At 40.7% G+C, this 27,278-nt stretch overlaps 1 protein-coding gene across 1 annotated transcript in view; it reads right to left on the minus strand.

Moving 5' to 3' along the window:
- Window positions 1–27,278, minus strand: part of AACS (acetoacetyl-CoA synthetase) — a 90,044-nt gene that overhangs the window by 37,645 nt on the left and 25,121 nt on the right. Inside the window, exons 5-8 of the mRNA XM_027853564.1 lie at window positions 26,316–26,413; window positions 9,177–9,291; window positions 5,246–5,327; window positions 931–1,078 (exon numbers count right to left, since the gene is read on the minus strand). Coding sequence (XP_027709365.1) covers window positions 931–1,078; window positions 5,246–5,327; window positions 9,177–9,291; window positions 26,316–26,413 — 443 coding nt within the window. The remainder of the gene's footprint in view (window positions 1–930; window positions 1,079–5,245; window positions 5,328–9,176; window positions 9,292–26,315; window positions 26,414–27,278) is intronic.

The following is a 27,278-nucleotide window of genomic DNA, read 5'->3' on the forward strand; positions in this document are numbered from 1 at the left end:
AATTTGAAAGTTTATATTAAAAGGGAAAAAAATGATTTTTTTTGCTCAAAATATGCCAGACTTAGTAATTTTATGATCAAACTAAATTATATATAATACAGTTTTATGTTCGTAAATTAACAATGTGACTTTAGAACTACAGACAATGGTAAAGTATGATAATGTATTTATTTCCATTCGCTCCCAAATTTTTCTCATTTCATATCTGTCTTCTAAATTTTGGGGAATGCAGAGGCAACACAGTATAGTAGTAAGAGTAAGGATGACCTTGGAATCCAGATGATTTTAGCTGGACTCCTACCTCTGATATCCAGTAGCTGTGTAACCACAGGCAAGTCACTGAACCTGGGTGATTCTTGGGTTCTTCATCTATAAAATAAGGATAATAATCTCCACCTCAAAGACCAAATGAGCTTACGTTTGTAAAGCACTTTGTAAACTGTGAGACACTAAAGAAATTTCAGCTATCATGATGGTGATGAACACTGGCAAATGTTTTCTTTCCCTACTTCTTCAGGAAAGCAATGCTTCACGGGGAAACAATGAGGACCGATCACTTTACACTAAAGTAAAAATTATTTCTGGGCCCTAAGTCACTTGTTAGGTCCGTGTATGTATGCAAGAAAAAGGAAGAGTTCATTAGAAGTATAAACACTGTACAGCAGGCAGCATGTCTCAACTGGGTTTTAGCAGCAGAGTAATTTGCATTTTTAAAAAACTACTTGGATTTCCACCAGTGTTATTTCTCCTGATGCAAACGATGCCCAATACTCATGACGGTTTTAATGCTGGCAGCTGCCAGACTGGTAGAAGCACCCCCCAAACTGTCACCCTCCTTCTCTTCGCTCATAAAGCGAGGATTTTCAGCACTTTCCTAAAGCAACACAAACTGTGACCACTACCCCTCTGAGCCATGGAAGGCCGACCTACCCCAGCGGAATGCACCATGCACTTGGGAGCTCCAGTGGTACCCGAGGAAAACATAATAAAAAGGGGGTGGCTGAAAGGCAGCTGCTCAAACTCCAGCTGGGGGGCTTGGTCTCCTTTCTCTGATCCAAGGAAGTCATCTAGAAATACGCTGTAGGTAGATACAGAAAACAAAGTTGTTAAAGATCATCCAGGGTTTTCTGAAATGTGGCACATAACCTGAGGGTCATCTGAGAAAAAGTTCTCGTTCACAATGCAATGGAACCTTATCTTTCTAGAAGAATAAAATAGCACTTTGAATGCTAGAAAATTACACAGTTAAACCTCACTAAGTTCATCCTAATTAAAAAAAAGTTTGTTTAAATTAATAACAGCTTTTCATTTTGAAGCAGTTCAAAAGAAATGTGGTTATTATTGTTTTAGCAGTCACAGGGTCAATGTACAGGGCCAAGTTTACTTAGCCAAGTTTACTCTATTTCAGCAGTGCAGGTAATTTCCTACAATCCTTCTCCACCTAAGGTTTTCAAGACTTGTTACAGACCAAAAAAATCCATCGCCTGGTGGCCATTTTCCTGGTCAAGAGCTTTCCTGCACTTAGCTGGGCTAAGATAGCTGCTGGGCTTGCCCCTCAAGACCTTCTGGTGCAAAGGAGGGCCTTCCCAGAGCTCCACTTGGCTAACATAAAAGAAGCCCTGAAGTTGGACCTTAGGAGATGTTAGAGAATTTTATAAATGCTTTAATAAACTCAGCAAATAAAAATCATTTGTAATTATCACATTCATTTTTTGTATGCCATCACTGTCAAAGGGGCTCTTCAAATAAATGTACTAACTTTCACTCTTAAAGAGGCTAATTCCCTGTTTTCACTAATTATCTGATTTGGGCAGTGAAGTGGTACAGGGGATAGAGCATAGGGCCTGAAGTCAGGAAGACCTGAGTTCAAAACAACCCCCAGACACTTACTAGCTGTGTGACCCTGGGCAAGTCACTTAACCTCTGTTTACCTTAATTTCCTCATCTGTAAAATGGGATAATAACAGCACCTACTTCTCAGGTTTGTTGTGAGGATCAGATGAGATAATAATTGTAAAGGGTTTAGCACAGTGCTTAACACCTAATGAGCACTATACAATTATTATTTTTATTATTGTTATTATTAGCAAACTCCTCCTTCCCTAAAGATAGGACAAAGACAGTCCAGAAGGTCCAAACTATTGCATGTTCCATGTTAGGAGAGCTAAAGAGAACTATCTAGAGAGCTAAGTTCAGGGATTTGCCCAGGGGTCACCCCAGTCAGTATGTGTCAGAGGCGAGATTTCAACCCCAGTTCCCATGGCTCCATGGCCAGCTCCGTCCACTAGGCCATACTGCCTCTGAGTGGCCGTGCCATGGAGAGGGGATCAAATTAATTCCCCTTTACTGTATTATAAGATGTATGCCACTTGTCTGCAAGTTCAAGAACCACTCAATGACTTTCACTATGGTCCATGCTTTTTGCAGCTATGTGCCTTATACCCAGCAAAAAGCAAATGCTGCAGGCTGCTCACCAAGAATGACAGGCCAGGAGATCAAACCTCATGGAGGCCTCAAAGGCCTCCTCCCTCAGTTATGGCAGACCACGCACTGTGTGGCCACAGAAAAAGGCAAAGTTCCTTGAGGTGCCTTTTCTCTATCTTGAGATTAACAGAAACATAGGCTAGGGAATCAAACTGGAAGAAACCATAAAGAAATAATCTCATCCAATTCCCTCATCTGACATGTAAGTAAGTTGAGGCCCAGGACAGTGAGGTGAACTCCTCCATTCCAGACGGTAATCAGGTGAAAGAGCTGAGAATCTCCAAAGCCTCCAAAGAGCCCACCCAAAAGCCTACCTGCCCATCCCTCACCCTCTGTCCGTACAAAGTCCAACTGTTCTATTTAGAAAATGTTGTTTTCTACCTGTCACTGGAAAGAAAAAAGAAAAGTTCAGCCTCAAGACACTTGCTAAGGATGACAATGCTGCGATGAAAGCAGAGCATTTCCATCAGTCGGGCAACAAGCCTTTCTCCAGCATTTCCTCTGCACCAGGCACTGGGCTCAAAGCGGTGTTATACTTTCTTATACTGGAGGGTATCCTTAAGGACGCTAGAGCCTGACCCTGAGGAACTCTGAGGGGTTAGAAAGTACATCAAAAAGAAGGTATCTCTATAGTAAATAAACACCACACACTACTTACAAGTGTCAATAACATTATTCACTGCTGACTTTTACAGCCAACAAAAGGCTTGTTTGTGCCTCCACTCCTACAGGAATTCCATTTATATAAAACGCTTAATCCAACAGGTACTTGACAAAAAGAAAGCCTTTTCTTTCAAATGAGTGATAAATCAAACCAAATTGCTACCACTTTTGTTGCTTTGCTAAAACTGGAAAGCTCAGAGGATTTTTTTGCCCTAGCGCAGTCAGTGTATCTGTGTACAGATGTGTTTTTAGTTTATCTGGGGCATCCAGAAACCCAAAGACAAATAGTACTGGCAAGTGAGTTGCACAGGTTTAATGAGGGAAGCTTCTTGTATTATACAAAGCTAAACGCAGTGGATAATGCAGCCTACCCAATGTTCCCCATTACTGATAAACACATTCTGAATGTAAGAGATGCCCACCTTTGGGTCAGACATTTCAAAAGTGGTACACTCAGACAGCTTTCTACATGGCAGAATCATAACACCAATTCTAGTTTCCCCGCCTGGAGGTACTAAAAATAGGATGTCAGAGCCAGAAAACTCTGCAGAGAGGAGATGATTTCCAACTCTGACATGCTAACTTCCTATCCCTCACACCCAATTCCCAGATGAGTAAGCTAAGACTCAAAGTGACAAAATAATATGGTGACAGTTACAATGAGTTGGTGGCAGAGCCACGACTAGAACCCCAGGATCCTCATACCCTGTCCAGCCAAGACACCAACACTCTCTGTGCTTCAATCTACCAATTGAAAAAAAGAGGAAAAAGCCTCAGTGACACAGAACCATCAAGCTGACTCCCATTTTCAGGTGAGTTCACCTGTTTACGTGTACAGACTCTCCACGAGGAAGGAAGTTCAAGTTCCAACTCTGTAGCCTGGCCCAGTATGAAGTGGCCTCTGGTGACCCTCACTACATCAATTGCTATAGGAATCAGTCAGCACCTTAAGGATGATCAATCAATGCACTGGTCACTTGGCCTGTCTACTCTCCTCCCTTCTGCTCCAAGACATCTCCCTTTATCTGCTCTATATAAACTCTCACAAGAACTCAGAGGACATCTAGGCCTAGTCCTCCTCCTCCATGAAGCCCTCCTGGACCACTGCGCTCTCCCCCACCTCTGAGTGACAGAAACAGTATTACTCCTGGAGCCCTCACTGTATCCTACCTGGAACAATTCTGTAATTATTCAAGACAGGTCACAGAGTGCAATGGAAAGAGTATTGGCTTTGAGATCAGAGAACCCGGGTTCCAATTCCAGCTCTGTCACTTACCAAAGATGTAAAATGGCTAAGTCCCTCCCTTCTCTGGGCCTCAGCATAAAAGGGACCTGAAGAGAAGATCTCACCTGTGAGGCCACTTCTTCATTCCTCTGCGGTTCCCACTCCTGACTCTATGGACTTTGTGCTCCGACCATTTCCCAGCAGCCTTCTCACCCTAGCCTATCCATCTCCCCTAGCAGCCTTGTGGCCCTTCCTCTAGCTGGGCACACCCTCCGGAATCTCCCTTTGAAGGAAAGGCCCAGGCCAGCCACGTTCCCTGATTCCCTCCTCTCCAGGCTCTCTTCCTAACTCTCCAGACTCCTTTATATACATTTTTCCACTTTCTACACATGCACCCCACCCCACTGTCCCAAGCCCTCTGCTTTTCTAGCTCCCTTTTATGAGTTGTCTTCCCCCATCAGAATGTAAGCTCCTTAGGGCAGGAACTATCTTTCTTTTTGCTTGTATTTGTATTCTCAGGACTTGGCAGTGTCTGGCACAAAGTTAGCTCTTAATAAATGTTTGATGACTTGATTTTTTATCATGGGCCCCTTCAGCAGCCTGATGAAACCTATGAACCCCTTCTCAGAATTTTTTAAATAGAAATTAAGTCATAATTGAAGGAACAAGTAAATTTCAGTTAGAAGTTAGTAAAAATAAAGATGTAATTTTTCCCCACCCAAGGTCATGGGTTCACTGAAATCTATCTACACAAGAATCCTAGCTAAGAAGTCTAGTCCCAAGGTCTCTATTCTCATAGAGAGCTATTTTTCCAATGGAAGCAAATACAGTTTCCACTGTATCGGGGCAGGTCAAAGCAATAAATCAGCATACCTATGAGGAATCTTCGAAATGTCAATCTTCTCAACGGAGCCCACATATGGTATCACCACCACTTTTTTCAAGTCAGGAAGCCCTAAGAAAGGTAGGAAAAACAGAATATGCTACTTTCTTCTCTGTCTTGGTTTCAGAAGACTGTACAATAAAAGCGGCTAGAGAAGAAGGCTTTTGTTAAATGTGGAAGAGGAAATTGTGAAGGCAATTCGGAGAGCTCAGAAATTGTAAAGAAAGCCAGAGGTTGAATCTGGTGAAAAGAAATTGGGGAAAACAAAATGACAAGCTGAACAAGAACTACTCGACCTGATGGAGGAGAAAAATAAGAGAAGGCCCTGAGGAGGAAGAAGAGAAACCAGAGAAACAGAAGAAAAAAGAGGAAACGTCAAGTGGTAAAACAGGGAAGAGGTTAGTTACTGAGATAAGGAAAAAGATGTTGGATTTAGGGGTCCTGTTATTAAATGATGCTGAAGAGGCTCTCTCACAATCATGTTAACAAGGTGCTGATGCAGCAAGTGACCAAGAGGTTTGAAAAACATACAAATTGACAAATACACAAAAAACCCATCAAAAATACAAATTGAGGCTCTTTCTGAAGACGAAGGAGCAAGATACTTCAAAGAGAAATCAGCTGCCTGTCCTCCAAGGAGCAATAAAGTAGAATCACAGGTAGTAGCAGTTGAGCTATCAGGTCTGAGGAAGAAAGAAGAACTATGGCAGCTCCCTGGTGAGGGGCACTGAGGCACACGTGTTGAATTCATAGCAACAAAAGTACTCAGTTTTCCTATTGGGCCTGGCATCCAAAATGTGACAGAGAATTCCATAAGACTCACCAAAATGTGTGGGAGTTCCCTACTTCTGGTGAGTCAAACAGAAGGCACAGACAATACTTACTGCCAGGAGGAAAATAGAGCCAGGAATTATGAAATCTGGGGCAAGACCCTGACACCCTTGAGGCACATGTTTTCCTTATTGCTGTCCATGCTATGCAAGGGATGGAGAAGCAAAAATCAGATTTGGCCCATGAAGAGGTGGTTAAGAGGATGCCTGAGGATAGGAATTCTGGCCCGTGGCCTAAAACATAAGAATGACAGAACTATGACCAGGAATGTAGTACAAAGGAGAAGGATGACGCAGAAGAACTTCCAAGGGACTTTAAAATGAAAAGAAGAAGGTGCATATGTAACTGCCAAGCTCAACACCATAGAGTACAAAAGAACAGCAGGAGAGACAGACATTCAGAAGACCACAAGAAACAAGTCTAAGAAAGGAGTCCAGCACCCACAAACCTCTACGCTCAAGCATACAGAGGACAACAACAAAACGGCAAAGCCAGGCCCAAATGCCAGAGGCAAATCTGACCTCCCAAATCTCACCAAGATTATAGACAATGCCCACGATGTGAATGTGACTCTGTACAAGGGGCAGCTTGTTCCAGAGAAGCAGGGTGGGTAAGAGAAAGACTGGAACAGCACTTCAGATGAAGGAGAAGTGCTCAAGTGAGGAGGTCCAGGAAGCCCTGAGGGGAGTCTAGGAGAGATCACTAAGGTGAAGATCAAGGCAGAGACAAAGAAGAGGGGACTGATAGCCAAGGTATACTATATGGACAGACTGGACTTAAGGAGGAAACAGATGTATTCCAGACATAGATCCCAGGCCTGGCACCCAGACGTGATGGAAATTTAAATTATCTAAAATTTATAGATATCTCTTAAAGCTCTAGCTCTACCAAAAGCAAAACAGCTAATAATTGATTGATTTGTCTTGAGGGTAATTTCCTCTTTATAAAAAAGGAACCAAGAAGAGAAAATAACATTCCTGATCTGACTCTCACCTAACAGAAGAATTACTTCTGGTGGAAATGGCTGGAACCTGTACATTTCAAGGGGGAAGAAGCCCATTTTCTCCTACTATTTGGGCCAGCAAAATAGAAAAAAATCAAACACAGTGTAACATATACCCTAAAGGGTTCTGAGAAAAGACTGATAGGATTCCAACAACTAAAATTATACAAGAGAAGCCGGTCCAAATGGGATGGAAGACCCAAAGAGAAAGAACTCTGATGTGAAGAGAAAAGGGGAGTTGCCTGAAGCAACAGGAAAGTCACCCACGAACTTAGATTTTTAAAAGAAGATGGAAGCCAGAGCAGGTATCAGAAGATGAATACAAAAAAAAAGTAAGAATACTGTCAGGGAAGAAAAACTAACATTGGTGAGAAAAGGTAAGAAAAGGGGTTTAAAAGCTGTATTGGATATTGTACGATGATCAACTGTGAATGACTTAGCTATTCTCAGCAATACAAAGATCCAAAACTATTTCAAAAGACTTCTGATGAAAAATGCTATCCACCTCCAAAGAAAGAACTGATGGAGTCTGAATGCAGACTGAAGCTTACTTTTTTTACTTTGTTTTCCTTGGGGTTTTTTTTTTTTGGTCTATGTTTTCTTTTGCAACACAGCTAATATGGAAATATGCTTTGGATGACCACACATGTATAATCTATATCAAACTGCCTGCCTTCTCAAGGAGGGGGGGGGAAGGAAGAGAATTTAGAACTCAAATTTTTTTTAAGTGAATGTTAAAAATTGTTAATACAAGTAATTGGAAAAAAAAAATATAAAAAAATTTTAAATAGATAAATAAAGCTCTACTGGAGAAAAGAGGCAGATCAAAGAAGGGATAAGGACCACTGCTTGAGATGGATGAGACAATGATAACTAAGGGAAAGCAGAGCTGCTAAATTCATAGTCTGCTTTTTCCTCAACCAGGAAAATGAACCTCTGGACCTGAACAGGGAGAACAAAAATGGCTAAAAAGAAAGCTGATAACCAGTATAAGTAAGGAAATAAATAAGGCTTACCTAGCTACCATTGATGAATTTAGGTCAAATGCCTACATGAACCATATCCTAAATAATGAAAGTACTGGCAGATGTGACAACTAAGCCACTGGCAGCAATATATGAAAAACCATGGAGAATAAGAGAGGATCCACAGGAATGGAAAGAAGCAAAGTTGTACAAATTTTTTAAAAGGTAAAAAGAATGGAAGCTACAAGCTATAGGCTAGACTTCAATTCCTGGAAAAATTCTAGAACGTATTATAAGAGATGATTAGTAAGCAGCTACAAAAGTAAGTCATCACCAAGTGCCAGGATGGTTTCATGAAAAACAGGTCATACCATTCTCCTATCTTCTTTCTGACGAGGTTACTAAGCCCCTAGATAAGGGGAATGTTGTCTCTGTAGCTGACCTACATTTCAGCAAAGCACCTGACAGTATCTCCTGCTATTCCATGGTAAAGCCAGAGATACATGAACTAGACAAGAAAGGATAGATTCAGAAAAAGCGAGATGGCCAGGCCCAACGAGTCATCATGAACGGTTCTGGGTCAGCTTGGAAGGCAGTTTCCAAGGGTCTCATGGATGTGGTTCGGTCTTGGGCTTTTTAACATTTGTATCAACAACTCGGAAAAAAGTGTCATCCTTGCTGAACATATAGCTGACCTTAAGCTGAAAGGGATATAACAGAGGTATGGCCATGTCAGGATCCCAAAGATAATCCCAAGCCATCCAACCACTGGGATGGATCAAGTCAGATGGCATGTAATAGAGGAAGTAGTAGGTTCCCTCTCATGCGAAGTCTTCAAGCAAAAGCTGGATGTCCCCTGGTCAGATATGTTTTAGAAAGCATTTTTGGGGGAGTATAAGATGGCCCCTTCAACTTTGAAATTCTGTGATTTCTGTGACAACAGACAAGACATTGTGCTGCCATTTTAAAAACTATAACATAATTTAGAACCTCAATCACACACTACCCCATCTCTTCCATGACTTCTGAAGTGACAGAAAACCCCCACTGCTCCCCCAATCCTACTCAAATAGGTCCTGGAATACTTCCACCTACTAGTTCAAAGCTGAGAAAACCTGATACCTTTAACAACCCGGAGCAGCTTTTCCATATGGCTGTGTTCTTTGCCATTATATACGACAGCTTCAACAGAGAAGATAAGTTTCGGCTGAATCTGGGAAAACCTGTCCAGTACACCCTGAGATGGAAAAGAAAAAAGATACCATTAATCATTCAAAAAGGAAAAGTCCCCTGTCACTAATTTTAGAATTTTAGAAGGAAGAGAATTAAGTCTGTTATAATCAGTATTCCTATATACCCACAGAACACAAAGAGAACCAGGATAAGATGACTAAAGGTATGAACAAAGCTTCACCAAAAATAAATAAATAAAAATCCTTAGGATCTTATAAGAAGAATCAAAGCACTATTTAGATTTGAAGATGAAAAACACAGAAACCACTAAATTAATAAGAAGTAAATGCTAAAGAGTAACATAATGCAGTAATTATGAAAACTGGTTGCAAGACAGATCGGCATAGCACACAGAGTACTGGCCTCAGAATCAGGAAGCCCTGAGTTCAAGTCCTACCTCGGCTGACACCCAGGGCAAGGTAAGCCACTGAATTTCTCAGTGCCCACATGTATACGAACACACATATATCCCTTGCCTCCTGAACCATGGCTCTTCCATCTAACCCTGTATGCCTACAGAAGGTGTTCCCCAGGCAGGAGGCACACAGTCCATCACTGGACCTCTTCATGAAGTCCCTGAAAGCTTGGCTGGATTTGCCAGAGCCTATCCTCCAGTGGTATGGCCTTCAAGAACCCAGAGTCACTTTCACACCACAAGAGGCACTAGAGGAGGGCTATACAAACAGGGGTTACAGGAAAGGTACAAGTCACTGAATGAAGCTGAAGGAACAGAATAAGCTTCTTAGCTCTTCATTAGACTGTGAGCTCCCTAAGAGCAGCAACTGGTTTCAGTTGTTGTTGTTGCTGTCAATTCTCTTTGTATCCCCAGCACTTAGTAGAGTCTGGCACATAGTAGGCACTTAATAAAGGCATGCTGACTTGACTGGACAGCAGAGACCATTTCATTTTCATCTCTGTACACCCAGTACATAGCATGTTTGCTGAACATGAAGAAGGATAGTATTTCCAATAGGGCTAAGATAAGAAATCAGTAAATGCTTCCAAACTCAGAGACAGCCCTGCTAGTTATGGGCCATGAAGAAGGAGTAGGATCTCCTATAGCAATCTGATCTCTTCTGCCATATATCGTAAGCTCCAGGAGGGCAAAGGTATCACCCAGAATGCTCAGCATAGAACTGACTATGCAAGGGACACCCGATAAAAGACAGACAGACCATCTGTATGCAGCTGCTCCCTGAGCTCATTTACATGGAGTCCCTTTATTTGCTAGAGTTGAATCAGTATGGTACTGAGTAAAGGGTCTTCTTAGATCAAACTCCAGTGTTCATTTGCCACGTGCTACCACAAGACAAAATATGGTTTCCAGAGATGGTCTATTACAAAAGCAAATCTTTCCGTGTTTTAATAAATTTCTGCAAAATGCATTCTACTCCTATTCAAACAGGACATTCAACAGCAAGAAACAAAAAATTTATTAGAAGTATGCTGAGAGAAGGAAGTTTTTATCACCTCAGTTCAATTACTTAAGCATTAAGCACTGTAATATGCCAATGAGTCAAAAAGCTCTCTCACAATTCACCACAAAAGCATGTATTTTCTCTGTTCTCCCTTGTCTATGATCCCCCTAATACTGTGATTGCATCTTTATTGAGTTCTGCTGTGTTCCACACACTGAGCAAATAGAATGATCTTCCTGAATTGCTAAAAGCATGAGAAAGGAGACTATTAGAACATCAGCAGCAGATACAACGTTCTGGACCAGAACAAGCAGAAATCGCAACTAGATTTTTTTCTTCAATGGCTAGAATTGTATTCAAACTGCTGCTTCTCTGACGATAGACCCAACATCCTTCAGTATGCCTCATTCCTGTGTGCCTTAAGAAAATAGGAGGCCTAAGCAGGACTGATGGTCCTGACCTGAAAACAGTGCCTACTAACACCGGTTAGTCTAAATCCAAACAGTGCTAAGCCAAGGTGTATAGGCATGTCACAAAAAGATATTCATTCACTCTCACTGGCCTATGTACACACCTGGTATGGTAGCACACACCATCCATGATCCTGTCAGTGTGGGGACTGTCACTCCACTCCACTGAGCTTAGTAATGGTCTTCTAGAGTTGCTGTGGCCAAAAACCATGTCAACTTACAGCCAACCTGGAAATAAGACTCTCTACACCCAGAAAGGTCAGGCCTCGTATGACAGGCACAATCCAGCACATGGCTATACCTACTTGAAGCCTGTCCAGGACCTGTCAGAGCTTACATTCCACAAGCCCAGCCTCTAAAAACCAGGGACCCTCCATAGCATGAAGAAATCTGACAGTAGGACTTGAGTGGAACTCATACCAATAATTATTTTAAACTGCTTTTGGATGAGGACAGACATACAAATGTGCATTTTTTCGTCAATTACCTAACACTCAGAAGTTTGCCATCAAATATTTGGAATAGGAATGAGAAGTTTCCAAGCACAAGCAGCCAGGAAAACAGCCAAGAGGGAATCTCGGCAATCAGGCAGCTCCTCCCTCCTCCAGTTTCTCCTTCCCCCCTCATTGGCACATGCTGCCCCCCTCCCCAGTTGCTCCTAACTCAAATGCTTTTACATCTAGTCCTTACTTGTCTCATCTTCATCCCTTTCACTCATGTTTTCAGATTCTGCACCAATGGGGGCTGGCTTGATAGGGGGTATCCTGAAAGGCCTCCCTTGTCCTGGCCAACAATCCATCCAAGGATCTGCACCCCATCTCACCTGCTTCCACATCTTTCCTCTTGGTTCTCATGGACCATAATCAGGGAAGGCAGATCAAAATATTTTAGTAACTAAACAACTTAAGGCATTCCTGTTAGTTCTTCCAGCCTTGTTATTTATCCCATGCTTGTCACACAGATGACATCTCACACAATTCTAGAGGCATTTATCTATGTGGCTCCTATGTGCCGACCATTGTGCCAAGTGCTCCTATACAAAGACAAAATTAAAACAGTCCCTGCCTTCCAGAAGCTTCAATTCTTCTACTGGGGGAAAACAAGACATGCCCAGTGTGGACACCTCCCCAAACCATTTTGAACCCCATCACCTAAGAAAGTCCTAAAACCTGGATTGGCCAATCAGAAGAAAACATTTTGGCTCACTCTGAGCTTAACCTACCATAATGCCTTCTTTGCATGCTCCGACATAATAGACACACTTTGCTTTGCTCTCTGAGTGAACTCAAAATGCCCCTTCCTGTGTCAGCAACTACAAGGCCTGATGAAGGTGACTAGGAGCATTCTTCTGTTTATGACTATCAAGGACAAGACTCCTTGAACCAGACACCATCTTGAATAATGTGACTTTTCTTATCTTGGTATTCTATAGACACATGTTATATTATGTTATGTCATGTTAATGACAGAAGAAACATAGACATACTGGGTCTATAATTTCAATTGACACTTTGACATTCTCCTATCTCACTGCATTTACAATCTATCCACTTAAGAAATTCCTTTCTCATATTATGGTTAACACATGGGGAGACTATAATTTTGACTGACATAAGCACCCTGAGCCAGGAAGGGAGGAAGGAGTGAGAGGGAATTGCTCTGAAGAAATAAGGTCCCCTTTGTCTGTCCATCCTTGGGTTCATTTCTACAATGAACTTCCACAAGAATCTCTATATACATGTTCAACAAGCTTTGAGAGAAATAAATATACACATGCAGCCTAATTTTGTTTGTCTTTCTGAGAACAAACTCAGTAATAATTGACACCAGAGAAGTCAATAACACATAAATGCCAAGTAGTTTGCACCAAGCGGCTCAAACAATGAGGCGTAGTCCTCCAATGACCTCTCCATTCCCCACTCCACACCCCCCACTTCCCAAAGTACATCAGGCCTATCTGGGAAGGAAGAGCTGCCAATGCTTCACCTCTCCCCAAAAAAGACCCCTTCAGCGTATCTTGCTCCCACTTGAACACACGAAGGAAAGCAGCCTTTTCTTTCCTGATATCACTGGAGATCTGGGAGGGACCCTTGGAATCATACCCCTGCCAGCTCCAGAGTAATTCTGGTCTCCCTACAGAACAAACAGAAGGGGAAAGGGAACAATCATTCTACAGCCCTCATTACCCACACATGAAGAGGGTCCTTAATGTGTTCTGCCCTACCTTTGGGCACTTTTCTGTGGGACCAAATGAATGACCTCTCTTTCTCCCCATTTTTTGAAATAATTCAGCAGACTTATGAGGTAAGAATAAGAATCTTAGGGAAACTGTAATAATGTCAAAATGTGTTTTGAATTCCCAAATGCGTAGGCTTTGACTAGATAAGGATCAAGAAGAAAGAGCCATCTATGGTAAAACCTCACTGAAAAAGATGTAAAAATAAAAAGTTAACAGAGCCGGACGGTAAAGGTAATGGTCTCTAAGCAAGGGCAGATACTGGTTCATACAAGCAAAGTAAAAGCTCTTTCCCCCAACAAAAGAGCAAACCACCTTGGGAAGAAGATGCTCATCACTGTCATTTTCTGACTGATGAGACAATTCTGAAGTGACAAATTGGTCACAGCAAGCTCTACGACGTCTTCATCAGGCTGCCTGGCCCCTAACTGCTGCTCTGCGTGCAGTAAGCTGCACTGCCCCCTGGTGCACACTGCAGGGAGACTGAGAAGAGCACACCTGAAAAACCTCCTTTAAAACAGAGGAGCCACAGTCAAGCCGGAGCAGCCCCCAATCCAGCAGATCTGAGACCCATGAGTGAAAGGGAGGCAGGTGAAAGAAGTAAGGACTGGACATAAAAGTGACCTACACCTGCTTACCATCTCCAGACACAACAGACACTCTTTAAGAGGCTCTCCCTCCAGGGGCGGAGCCAAGATGACAGAGTAGAGGCAGGGACTCACCTGAGCTCTGCCCCAAACTCCTCCAAATACCTTTTAAAAAATGCCCTTAAACAAATTCTAGAGCAGCAGAACCCAGAAAAAGACAGAGTGAAACAAATTTCCAGCTCAAGACAACTTGGAAGACCAACAAGAAAGGTCTGTTGCACCTGGGTGAGAGTGCAGTGCAGCCCAGCCCCAGCCCAGCCCCAGCCCAGCCCCAGCCCAGTGCCAGTCCAGTGCCAGCCCAGCAAACAAGGAACAGGCCTTCTGAGAGACTGAATCAGCAGCAGCAACGGCAGCTGCTTCTGGAGCTCTCAGCCCACAGACAGTAAGGGGCTCAGACAACAGGTTAGACGAAGATTACAGGGGTCTCGTTGCTAGCACTGAGGCAGGACTCTGTTGCTTTGCCCCTACTTGGATCTGGGTCCCAGTCCTGGGTGGAGGTCCTGGGACAAGGAGGAACACTGGCACAGCAGAGTTTGCGGCAGCAGTGGAGGGGGGACCATCCTCTCAGTTCCAGGGCAGAAAAGAGTGCTGGTGGTCACTCCAGACCACAGCACAGGCCAGGAGAGTACTGAACACCTCTCCTTAGACCATACCACCTTGGAAGAACTGAAGACTTACAGGTCCCAAGAAGTATCCCTGAAAACAGCTGCACAAGACCCCTAAAGCTTGGGACAGTGCACCCTCCACCCTGAAAGCAGAGCCCTACTTTAACAAAGAGTTAAAAGTCAACTAATAGGCTAGGAGAATGAGCAAACGATGGAAAAAGACTCTGACTATAGAGAGTTACCATGGTGACAAGGTAGATCAAAACACAAACTCAGAAGAAGACAACAAAGTCAAAGCTCCTACATCCAAAGCCTTCAAGAAATATGAATAGGTCTCAGGCCATGGAAGAGCTCAAAAAGGATTTTGAAAAGCAAGTAAGAGAGGTAGAGGAAAAATTGGGAAGAGAAATAAGAGTGATGCAAGAAAATCGTGAAAAACAAATCAACAGCTTGCTAAAGGAGACACAGAAAAAAACACTGAAGAAAATAACACCTTAAAAAAGAGACTAAACCAAATGATAAAAGAGGTCCAAAAAGTCAATGAGGAGAAGAATGCCTTAAAAAGCAGAATTGCCAAATGAAAAAAAAAAAGGTCCAAAAGCTCACTGAAGAAATAATTCCTTAAAAATTAGAATGGAGCAAATGGAAGCTAATGACTTCATGAGAAATCAAGAAACAATAAAACAAAGCCAAAAGAATGAAAAAATAGAAGACAATGAGAAATATCTCATTGGAAAAACAACTGACCTGGAAAATAGATCTAGGAGGAATAATTTAAAAATTATTGGACTACCTGAAAGCAAAAAAAAGAACCTAGATATCATCTTTCAAGAGATTATCAAGGAAAACTGCCCTGATATTCTAGAACCAGAGGGTAAAATAGAAAGTGAAAGAATCCACCAATTACCTCCTGAAAGAGATCCCAAAATGAAAACTCCCAGGAATATTACAGCCAAATTCCACAGCTGCCAAGTCATGGAAAAAAACACTGCAAGCAGCCAGGAAAAAAAAAAACAATTTAAGTATGGTGGACAGGATAACACAAGATTTAGCAGCTTCTACATTAAAGGATCAAAGGGCTTGGAATATGATGTTCCAGAAGGCAAAGGAATTAGGATTACAACCAAGAATCACCTATCCAGCAAAACTGTGTCTTAGCATTCAGGGGAAAAAAAATGGACATTCATGAGATAAAGGACTTTCAAACATTTCTGATGAAAGACCAGAGGTGAGTAGAAAATCTGACTTTCAAATACAAGACTCAAGAGAAACATAAAAAGGTAAACAAGGAAAGGGAAATCATAAGGGCCTTAATAAGGTTAAAATGTTTATATTCCTACATAAGAAGATGATATTTGTAATTCATAAGGCTTTTCTCATTATTAGGGCAGTTAGAAGGAGTATATATAGACAGAGGGCACAGGTATGAGTTGAATATGAAGGGATGATATCTAAAAAATAAAATTAAGTGGTGAGATATGAATGTAGTGGGAGAAAGAGAAATGGAGAGGTAAAATGGGGTAAATTATCTCACATAAAAGTGGCAAGAAACAGCTTTTACAGTGGAGAGGAAGTGGGGAGGTGAGGGGGAGTGAGTAAACCTTACTCTCATCAGAATTGGCTAAAAAAAAGGAATAACATAAACACAAAATTGAGTATAGAAATCTATCTTACCCTACAGGAAAGTAGGAGGGGAAAGGGATAAGAGAAAGGGGGGAGGGGGTGTGTGACAGAAGGGAGAGCAGATGGATGGAGGGGGTAGTCAGAAGCAAAACTCTTCTGAGGAGGGACAGGGTGAAAGGAGAGAGAGGGAATAGAATAAACGGGGGGGGGAATAGGGTGGAGGGAAATACAGTTAGCAATAGTAACTATGAAAAAAATTTCTGAAGCAAGTTTCTCTGATAAAAGCCTTATTTCTCAAACACATACAGAACTGAGTCAAATTTATAAAAATAAGAGCCATTCCTCAATTGATAAATGATCAAAAAATATGATCAATTTGCAGATGAAGTAATCAAAGCTATCTATAGCCATGTGAAAAAATACTCTCACTTACTACTGATTGGAGAAATGCAAACTAAAACAATTGTGAGGTACTACCTCATACCTATTAGATTGGCTAACAGGGCAGAAAAGGTAAATGACAAATGTTGGAAGGGATATGGGAAAAATGAGATATTAATGCACTGTTGGTGGAGTTGTGAACTGATTCAACCATTCTGTAGAGCAATTTTGGAACTACATCTAAAGGGCTATAAAACCATGCATACCCTTTGACCTAGCAATACCATTACTAGGTCTGTATCCCAAAGGAGATTTGAAGGAAAAAAAAAAAAAGGAAAAAGGACCTATGTGTACAAAAATATTTATAACAGTTTTTTTCTGGGAACAAAAAATTAGAAATTGAGGAGATGCCATCAATTAGGGAATGGCTGAACAAGCTGTGATTTGTGATTATGATGGAATACTATTGTACTATAAGAAATGACGAGCAGGATGCTCTCAGAAAAATCTGGAAAGACTTGCATGGGCTGATGCAAAGTGAAATGTACCATGTACAAAGTAACAGCAATATTGGAACATGATCAGTTGTGAATGACTTAGCTTTTCTCAGCAATACAATGATCCAAGACAACTCTGAAGGACTTACGATGAAAAATTCTATCCATCCCCAGAGAAAGAAGTGATAGTGTCTGAATACAGATTGAAGCATGTTTTTTACTTTATTTTTCTTGAGTTTTTTTGTCTAAGTTTTCTTTCACAACATGACTCTTATGAATGTGTTTTTCAAGACTACATATGTATACCTATATCAGATTGGTTGCGGAAATATCAAATTGCTATTGAATTGCGGGGAGGGAGGAAGGGAGAGATTTTGGAACTCAAAAGTTTTAAAAATGAATGTTAAAAATTGTTTTTATATGTAACTGAGGGAAAAAATACTAAATAAAAATAATAAAATTAAGAAATGGGGAAAAAAAAGAGGCTCTCCCTTCATAACTGAATAAAATACTATGAATTCCAGGGGTCATTGTCACTCATGACTTTACAAAGGGAAATATTCAACGACTGAATGGAGGGAGCCATCCAAAGTCACACAGAACAGAAATCAGTAGAGGATGGAAAAGGTAATACATTGCCACTTAGTACAATAAGAGATGCAACCTATGCTCTCCAAAGCTCTTGTTCAAATTAAACAAAAGTCCAGGGCAGAGTCAAGATGGTGGAGTCACAGGAAGCAGTATAGCGAAGCACCACCACCACCCCCCTAAAAAAAAACCCTCCTTCTAGACACATCTAGAAAATGTACCAGACTGAATCCCAATGGGAAAAGCCAAGAAAAAGTTGCAGCGAGTCATTTCTACAACCCAGGCTGACACTGGCAGATAGGTAGAAAGGTCTGCAGACACTAGGGGTGGGGCCTGACCAGGAGCCTGCTCCCTGTGAGCACTCCAGCGCACAGGGAAAAACAGTGTCCCAGGCCTATCCTGGAACAACCTCAGACTCATCAGGGTTCTGCACCAAGGACAGGTGCCAACCGACAGCTCTATCACTCACTCCTCAGGTCCAGGTCACAGATCCAGGCAGACCACAGAAGGGAATCCCAGTCAAGGGGTGACATTCCGACGTAAGGAGCTGCTGTAGGTCCTAGGCTGAAAGTACCTGAGTTTCAGTTCCAGCTTCTAGCCCAGTGTGAAGCCTGCAGAGGCATAACCAGGACAGCAATCCCAAACCAAAGGGGAGCCTGCAGTTCTGTCCCTCTGATCCAGCAGAGTTTCCTAGCTGGCTGACAGTGACAATCAAGCAGCATCTACTATTGTTCACACGCTTGCTGGGAATTTGCAGAGTTCACACCAGGGGCAGCAATCAGACTTTGCCCTGGATCAGACCACCTTGGGAGTACTGAAAGCTTGTAGGTCCCAACCTGAGCTGTAGCCGAAATCTTGACACTCTAATACCCCAAGGTGTTAGAGGCAGGTAGGTGGCATGGTGAATGGAGCACTGGAGTCAGAAAGTTCATTGTCGTTCAGTTGTTCCAGTTGTGTCTGACTCTTTGTGACCCCCTTTGAAGTTTTCTTGGCAAAGACACTAAAGTGGTTTGCTATTTCCTTCTCCAACTCATTTTACAGATGAGAAAACTGAGGCAAATAGAGCGCAGTGACTTTCCCAGGGTCACACAGCTATTAAGTATCTGAGGCTGGATCTGAAATCAGGTCTTCCTGATTCCAGGTCCAGTACTCTATCCACAGCACCACCTAGATGCCCAGAAAGTCAAGATGACCTGAGTTCAAATTCAGCCTCAGATACTTACTAGCTGTGTGACCCTGGGAAAGTCACTCAACTGTATTTGCCTCAGTTTCCTCAACCACAAAATGAAGATAATAATAGCATCTATCTCCCAGGGTTGTTGTCAGGATCAAATGGGATATTAATAAAAGTACTTAACATAGTACCTGGCACATAGTATGAAGTATATAAACCCCTATTCCCTTCCTTCCTCTCTGCCAAGAAAGCAGCAAAAGGACCAATCCAGACCTTCATTCAGGAAGTGCACAAACCCGGCCCTAACATCAAGTCTAAAGACAGGAAGGAGACTGGAAGAATGAGCAAACAAAAAAAAAAAAATCCCACCATAAAGACCTTTTATGATGACAGATGCTAAAAATACAACCCAGAAGAAGAGAATGACTCCGAATCAGCCACGAGGAAAGCCTCACAGGAAAACATAGCTTGGGCACAAATTCAACTAGCATTCTTGAAGATCTGAATCAAGAGATTAAAAAAAGTTTTAAAATGTTTTTTATGAATGAAACTAGAGCCCTAGAAGGAAAAACTGGAAAGAAATGAGAACTATGAAAGAAAGAACTAGAAAGGTTAACAGCATGGCACAAGAGGTACAAAACCTTGCCCAAGCAAGCCCTGAAAATTAGAATGGGCCAAATTGAAGCCAATGACTCCACTCCATAAGACAACTAAAAATATTAAAATGAAGTCAAAAGACTAAAAAAAATGTAAGACATCTCACATCTATCAAAAATAATTGACCTAGGGGGCAGCTAGGTGGCACAGTGGGTAGAGCACCGGCCCTGAAGTCAGGAGGACCTGAGTTCAAATCCGGCCTCAGACCAAATACTTGACAATTACTAGCTGTGTGACCCTGGGCAGGTTACTTAACCCCAACTGCCTAAAAAAAAGAAAACTGACCTGGAAAAAAAGATTTCAGGAGAAAAAAATTAAGAATCATTACACTATCTGAATGCCATGACCAAAAGAAAAGCCTACACATCATATTTCAAGAAATCTTAAAAGAAAACAGCCCAGATTTCTTAGAATCAGAAAGTAGAAAAAGAAACCTCCTAAAAGAAATCCTCACATGAAAACTTATAGAAATATTACAGTCAAGGTCCCAAGCTCCAAGAGTAAAGAAAAAATACCTCAAACAGCCAGAAAGAAAAAAATTAAAATACCAGCGTCATCGTCAAGATCACGCATGATTTAGCAGCCACCACTATAAAGCAGCGAAAAGCACGGAATATGATATTCCAGAGGACAAAGGATATAAGCTTCCAGCCAAAAATGACTTACCCAGCAAAACTGTGTATAATCCTACAGGGGAAACAATAAACCTTTAATGAAATGGAGAACTTTCTCTCTCATTTCATCAGCATTTCCCATGAAAAGACCAGAGCTATGTAGAAACTCTGAAATTCAAAATAAGAGTGAAGAGAAACACAAAAAAGTAAATAGGAATGAACAGTGATAAAGGACTAAACAAGTATAAACTGTTTGCATTTTAATATAGAAATATGATATGTCCCCTGTGAACCCTAACATCATCAGGAGTGATAGAGGAATCCAACTAGACAAGGCCTGGGAACGCTTCTGTTATGTCTCGATGATCTTCAGAGAAGAAGGAGAAGAAAGAGGAAAAAGGAATATATTGGGTGGAGGGGAGGGGTATCCTGGTGGAAAAGAGAGTTAGAGAAATTTTTCTCACATAGGCAGCACAAGTAGCTATCTATATAAACAAGGAGGAGGGTTGAGGGGGAACAGTTGATATTTGGAACTCATTCTCCTCTGAATTAGCCAAATTAGGGAAGAACACACACACACACACACACACACACACACACACACACACACACAAACAGGTACAGAAATACATTTTACTCAACAGGGAAATAGGAAGGAAAGAGGAGAAAGGGAAAGTAGAGGGAAGATAGATTATGGGAGGGGGATGGTGCTAAACAAAAGAAACCCTAAAGATACACAAAAATATTTCTAACTCTTTTTGAGGTGGCAAAAAATGAGAATTTCAGGGGATGCCCATAAATTGGGGAATGGCTGAATAAGTTATGGTATATCAATGCAGTGGAATAATACTGTGCTATAAGAAATTATGAAGGGGATGGTTTCAAAAGAAACCTAGGAAAAGTTGTATGAACTGATACAGAGTGAAATGAACCAAGAGAATAATTTGTATAATGACAACAATATGGTAAAGGCAGACAATTCTGAAAGAATTAGGGACTCTGATTAGCATAATGATCCACTGTAATTCCAGAGGAGTAATTATGAAACATGCTACCCACCTCCTAAGAGAGAAATGAAGGACTCAGAGTGCAGAATGAGACACATATTCTTTGGAATACGACCAATGCAGAAATTTGTTTTGCTTCACTATACATGTCTGTAATAAGAGTTTTGTTTTTCTTTCTTCCTAAAATTGGTGGGCAAAAGAGGGGAAAGAAAGCAGATTTTTGCTTACTGAAAAAAATAAACTCTGAAAAAAATTAAGGTTAAGTCTATAAGAAGCCAAATGTAACACCAAATTTTTCCCTAAATTTCCTCTCTCAGTGTTTTTTGGCACAGCACACCATATGCCATAAATACCAACACAGAACTGGGTTCTGGCAAAAACCACTTAAATGAACTTTATTGTTTTTAATATCAAACTAAATGAAATGAAGTCAACATGACTGCACATGTATACTAGGTTATCATATTTCTTGCCTTCTCAATGGATGACAGTGGAGGTGGAGGAAGGGAGAGAATTTGGAACTGAAAATGAAAATTTTTAAAAGGAGAAAAAAATATCAAACCAAATAATCAAGTCTAAGCTGGGGAAATGTTCTATCACACCCAATCTCAAATACTATCTTCTTTATAAAGAGTTTTTTTAGGACTTAAGAAAAATATGTTAAAGATTATTTTTTAAAAGTTTTATACAGGGGCAGCTATGAAATCAGGAGGACCTGAGTTCAAATCCAGCCTCAGACTAAACACTTGACACTTACTAGCTGTGTGACCCTGGGCAAGTCACTTAACCCCAAATGCCTAAAAATAAAAAAATTTTAAAAATTTAAAAAAATGTAAAAAAAAAGTTTTATATGTGTGTAATTATATGTGTATGTGTGTACACACACACACACACACACACACACACACACACATACATAATATATCTCAGAATCTTCTCCCATGCCAACTTAGGTGAAAAATTATTGATGGCACCAAAACAATTCACAGTAACTCAAACTTCAAGAGTCCTCTCAATCAATAAACCAAGTAGCAAATATTTATTAATTGACTATCATGTGCCAGGCACATGGAAAAACAAGACAAACATGAAAGAGGATCTTTCAAAGAATCTACATTCTACATAGGAAACAAACTAAGCAAAAATAACACACACAAAAGTGAATACTTTTGTACTGACGGGGCAAGGCAGGGCGACCTCCCCCACCCCCCACAACCCAACTAAAGAGATTAAAGAAAAAGGAAAAAGACCTACATAGATAAAAATATTTACAGCCATCTCTTTTTGTATTGGCAAAGAACTGGAAACTGAGGGGATATCCTTCAATTGAGGAATGGCTGAAAAAATTGTGGTAATGATTGTGATGGAATACTATCATACTGTAAGACATGATTAGGGGAGTGGCTTGAGAAAAACCTGAGAAGACTTCTATGAACTGATGCAAAGTAAAGTGAACTGAACCAGGAGAACACTGCATACAATAACAGAAATATTGTAATGATGATCAACTGTGAAAGACTTAAGTACTCTGATAAATATAATGATCCATGACAATTCCAAAGAACTCGTGCTGAAAAATGTAAGAGAACTGATGGAACTCTAAGTGCAGAGTAACGCATATATTTTTCACGTTCTTTATTTTTCTTGCTTTTTTTCTTTTCTTGTTCTGCAACAGGGCTAATATGGAAATATGTTTTGTATGTCTTCAAATGTATAATAGATATTATATTGCTTGCCTTTTCAAGGGGTGGGGGAGGGGCTGCAGGGAGAGAATTTAGAACACAAAATTTTTAAATGAATGTTAAAGTAATTAAAATAATAAAGAAAATAGCATGACTTTGGATTTTTAATACCATCTGTTATTTAATAAACATTGATCAGAGTACACTAGACAAGCCTGATGTGACACAAGGATACAACTTAAATTAAAAGAATAGAAATGCTGAAGGGCGAAACCAAGATGGCAGATTAGAGGCAATCCAGCTAAAGCCTCTCAACATTCCCTCCCAAACAATTACAAAATAATCCTCAAATCAAATTTTGCAGTGGCAGAGCCAACAAAATGTCAAGATTAGATATTTTTCTAGCCTAAAAAAACTTAGGTCAGCAAGAGAAGTTTGTGACACCAGGGCAGAAGCCTGTCCAAAGTGTACACAGGCAGTAGCAACAGCAGCTTTGGGAGCTCTCAGCCCACAGACTGAAAGAGGGTCAGACAACTGGTCAGAAAAAGAACAGAGATCTCCGATTCCTTTGCTGGCACTGGGTGTACAGGGGCACTGCTTGGCAGGCAACTCTACTGTTCAGGAGCCCTGGTTGCAGTTCCAAGACAAAGAGAACATTAGGGCCTGTGGCTGCATGGACCAGGGGTCCTTCCTGGGTAAAGACCACAGTGCAGACCAAGAGAGCAGTGACCACACCTTTCTCAGGATCATACCACATTGGAAACACCAAAAACTTGCAGATCTCCAAAACTAGCTATGAAAACAACATGAAAAAGCCTGATGCTTAGGACAGTGCCTCCCCACCCCAGGTGAACAGAGCCGAACAATAATATAAAGTTCAAAGTCAAGAAAAAGGTTGGAAAAATGAGCAAACAACAACAAAAAAAAAAAGAATCTAAACATAAAAAGCTACTAGGGTAGCAGAGAAGACCAAGACATAAAGAAGAAGACAACAATGTGAAAATAGCTACAAAGCCTCAAAGAAAATGCTAATTGGACACAAACCCAAAAAGAATTCCTGAAAAAGTTAAAGAAAGAGATAAATGATAGAGGAAAAATTGGGAAAAGAAATGAGACTGATGCAAGAAAATTTTTAAAAGAGAATTAACAGTTTGGCATAAAGGTAAACACGAAAGAGTAATCATAAAGGTCTCAATAAAGTTAAGCTGCTTACATTCCTATATGGGATACATATAACTCCTAAAAACTTTATCATTATTAGGGCAGTTGAAACGAGTTTACACAGACAGAGGGTATAGGTGTTAATTATGTTGAAATGATCTCCAAAATGAAGGAGTGAGAAAAAGGGATGCGGTAGGAGAAGGGGGAAGGAAGAGGAAGAATGGGGGAAATTATCTCACATAAAAAAGGCATGCAAGGAAGAGCTTTTACAGTAGAGGAGAAAATGGGACAGTGGAAGGCAATGCTTGAACCTCATTCTTATCAGAATTAGTTCAAACAGGGAAGAATATATACACACAGTAAGTTGCGTATAGAAACATAATATATATATATAGAAATATAACTTAGAGGGAAATAGAAGGGGATAAGAGAAAGGGGAGCATGATAAAAGAGAGGGTGGATTGAGGGAGGCAGTGGTTAGAAGCAAAACAGACTTTTGAGGAGGGACAGGATAAAAAGAGAAAGAAGAAACAGAAGAAAATGAGATGGAGGGGAAAACAGTTAGAAATCATAACTGTGAATGTGAATAGGATGAGCTCACCCATAAAAAAGAAGCAGGTACCATCCAACAATATGCTGTTTCCAAGAGATACACTTTAAACAGAAACACACATTCAAAGTTAAAATAAAGGGCTGGAGCAGAATATGCTTCAGATCAACTAAAAAAAAAAGGCAAGGAGGGATAGCAATCACGATATCAGACAAAGCAAAGCAAAACTAGACCTAATTAAAAGGGATAATTAGAGAATTTTGTTAAAAGGTACCATAGACAATGAAGCAAGTTTTCTGACAGACCTCATTTCTCAAATATATATATTGAGGATAGAACTGAGTCAAATTTATAAAAATAAGAACCATTCCTGAATGGTCAAAGGATATAAACATGCAGTTTTCAGAAGAAGAAACCAAAGCTATCTATGGTCATATGAAAAAATGCTCTAAATTACTGATTAGATAAAGGCAAATTAAACACCTCTGAGGGACCACCTCACACCTATCAGAAATGACAAATGCTGAAGAGAATGAGGGGAAAATAGGCACACTAATGAACTGCTGGTGGAGCAGTGAATTGGTCAACCATTCTGGAGAACAATGTGGAACTAGGCCCCAAAGGGCTATAAAACTGTACATATCCTTGGACCCAGCAATACCACTACTAGGTCTGTATCCCAAAGAGATCAAAGAAAAAGGAAAAAGATTTCTATGTACAAAAATATTTATAGTAAGCTCTTTTCTTTTCCAAAGAACTGGAAATCAAGGGGATGCTCATCAATTGGGGAATGGCTAAACAAGTTATACCATATGACTGTAATGGAGTACTATTGTGCTATGGGAAATGACAAGGGGGACAGTTTCAGAAAAACATGACAAGACCTATATGAACAGATGCAAAGTGAAGTGAAAAGAACCAGGAGATCATTATACACAGTAACAGCAATGTTGTATGATGATCAACTGTGAAAGACTTGGCTATTCTGATCAATATAATGATCCAACACAATACCAAAGGACTCATGATAAAAAAAAAAAAAATGCTATCTAACCTCAGAGAGAGAACTAATGAACTTTGAGTAAAAACTGAAGTATAATTTTTTCACTTTCTTATAGGGGCAGCTAGGTGGCTCAGTGGATAGAGGACTGGCTCTGGATTCAGGAGGACCTGAGTTCAAATCCATCCTCAGACATAAGGCACTTAAACCCATTTCCTAACCAAAAAAAAAAAACAAACAAAAATAAAATATGGTTTATATGGAAATATTTTTGCATGATTTTACATGTATACTTGATATCATATTGCTTGCCTTTTCAGTGAGTGAGAGAGAGAATTTGGAACTCACAATGTAAAAAGAAAATAATGTTTAAAATAAACAATATTTTTAAAAGAGAAAAAAAAATCCTTTTAACTTGTTCTCTCCAGCTATTCTAAAACCAGTAATAAGGTAAGAACCTACTGTGGCCCTTCTACTACCAAGCCAGCCACAACTCTGCCATTACACCCAGGAGTGAGCACAAAGAATCCCAGCCCCTGCCTACATCATTTTTAGATTCCTTCCTTGTAAGGAACTGAAAAAGTCATTAACTTGAGACAAATTACGACGACTTAAAACTATTTCCCTTTCGATGGCCACAAGATGTCAGTGCAGGCACAGGGATAAATTGAGCAGGAGTCTTCCCAGCGCAGGAAAAAAGCCTAAGAGAGTTGCTTACATTCACTCCAAAGTCCGGGGATGTCGAACTCCAAATGGCCCCAATGCTTGCTGCAGCCAGCATCGCTTCCACTGCATAAACACTGTTTGGTAAATAGCCTGAAACAAAGGAATGCAGGACATGTGACTACAGGATACACCGAAGTAATCTCTGCTGCATGAGAGTGATGCCTTGGCTACTTTCCCAAACTCTCCCTGTCCTGGCTCAGGTACTTCTTAGGCCAGAGGTGAAAAAATCTTATTGTTCTTATCCAGAGTAACCTCCCCAGAAGCACAGGTGTGACTGGGCCCATGAATTAAAAAGTGGACACGTCACCCCCAAATATTGCTCACTCTATAGGAAACAAAGGTCAGAAGCAAATCAAGGGTATTGAATTTCCCACACTAATGAGGGTGCTCAATAACTACTAGGTAATGCTAGAGGAGGCACACAGAGGCACTAAAGCAAATTCTGACTGAATTTGTTCTTTCATTCATTTAACAAGCATTTATTTATTGAGTACCTGCTTAGTATGTAAAAGGAAGACCCTCTGCATTTCTTGGCAAACATGCTAAGGGGCCACAGATGGGGAGCTATGGCCAAATATCATTCCAGATGCTATTTCCACCATCAGAACAGGAGTGAATACAAGTCAACAAAACAATGGTGTTACTTGGAGATAAACTTGGCTGTTTTTCAATGCCAGTTGAATCACCTATTTTTAAAAGTTATTGATACCTTTTGTTTCTACATCACATTCATTTCTAAATATATCCCATCTGCCCCCTTCCCCTTCCCAGAAAACTAACCTTGGTAATAAGGATGAAAAGAAAAATTTCACCAAAACAACCAACAAACTGACTGACTCTGAGTGACAGCCCTCACCCACAATCATCTCCTAACCCACCTCAGCCCTACACACACACACACACTCTCACTCTCTCTCTCTCTCTCTCTCTCTCTCTCTCTCTCTCTCTCTCTCTC

Source organism: Vombatus ursinus, unplaced genomic scaffold (genome assembly GCF_900497805.2).
Source record: "Vombatus ursinus unplaced genomic scaffold, bare-nosed wombat genome assembly UNPS02009994.1, whole genome shotgun sequence".
NCBI lineage: Eukaryota > Metazoa > Chordata > Mammalia > Diprotodontia > Vombatidae > Vombatus > Vombatus ursinus.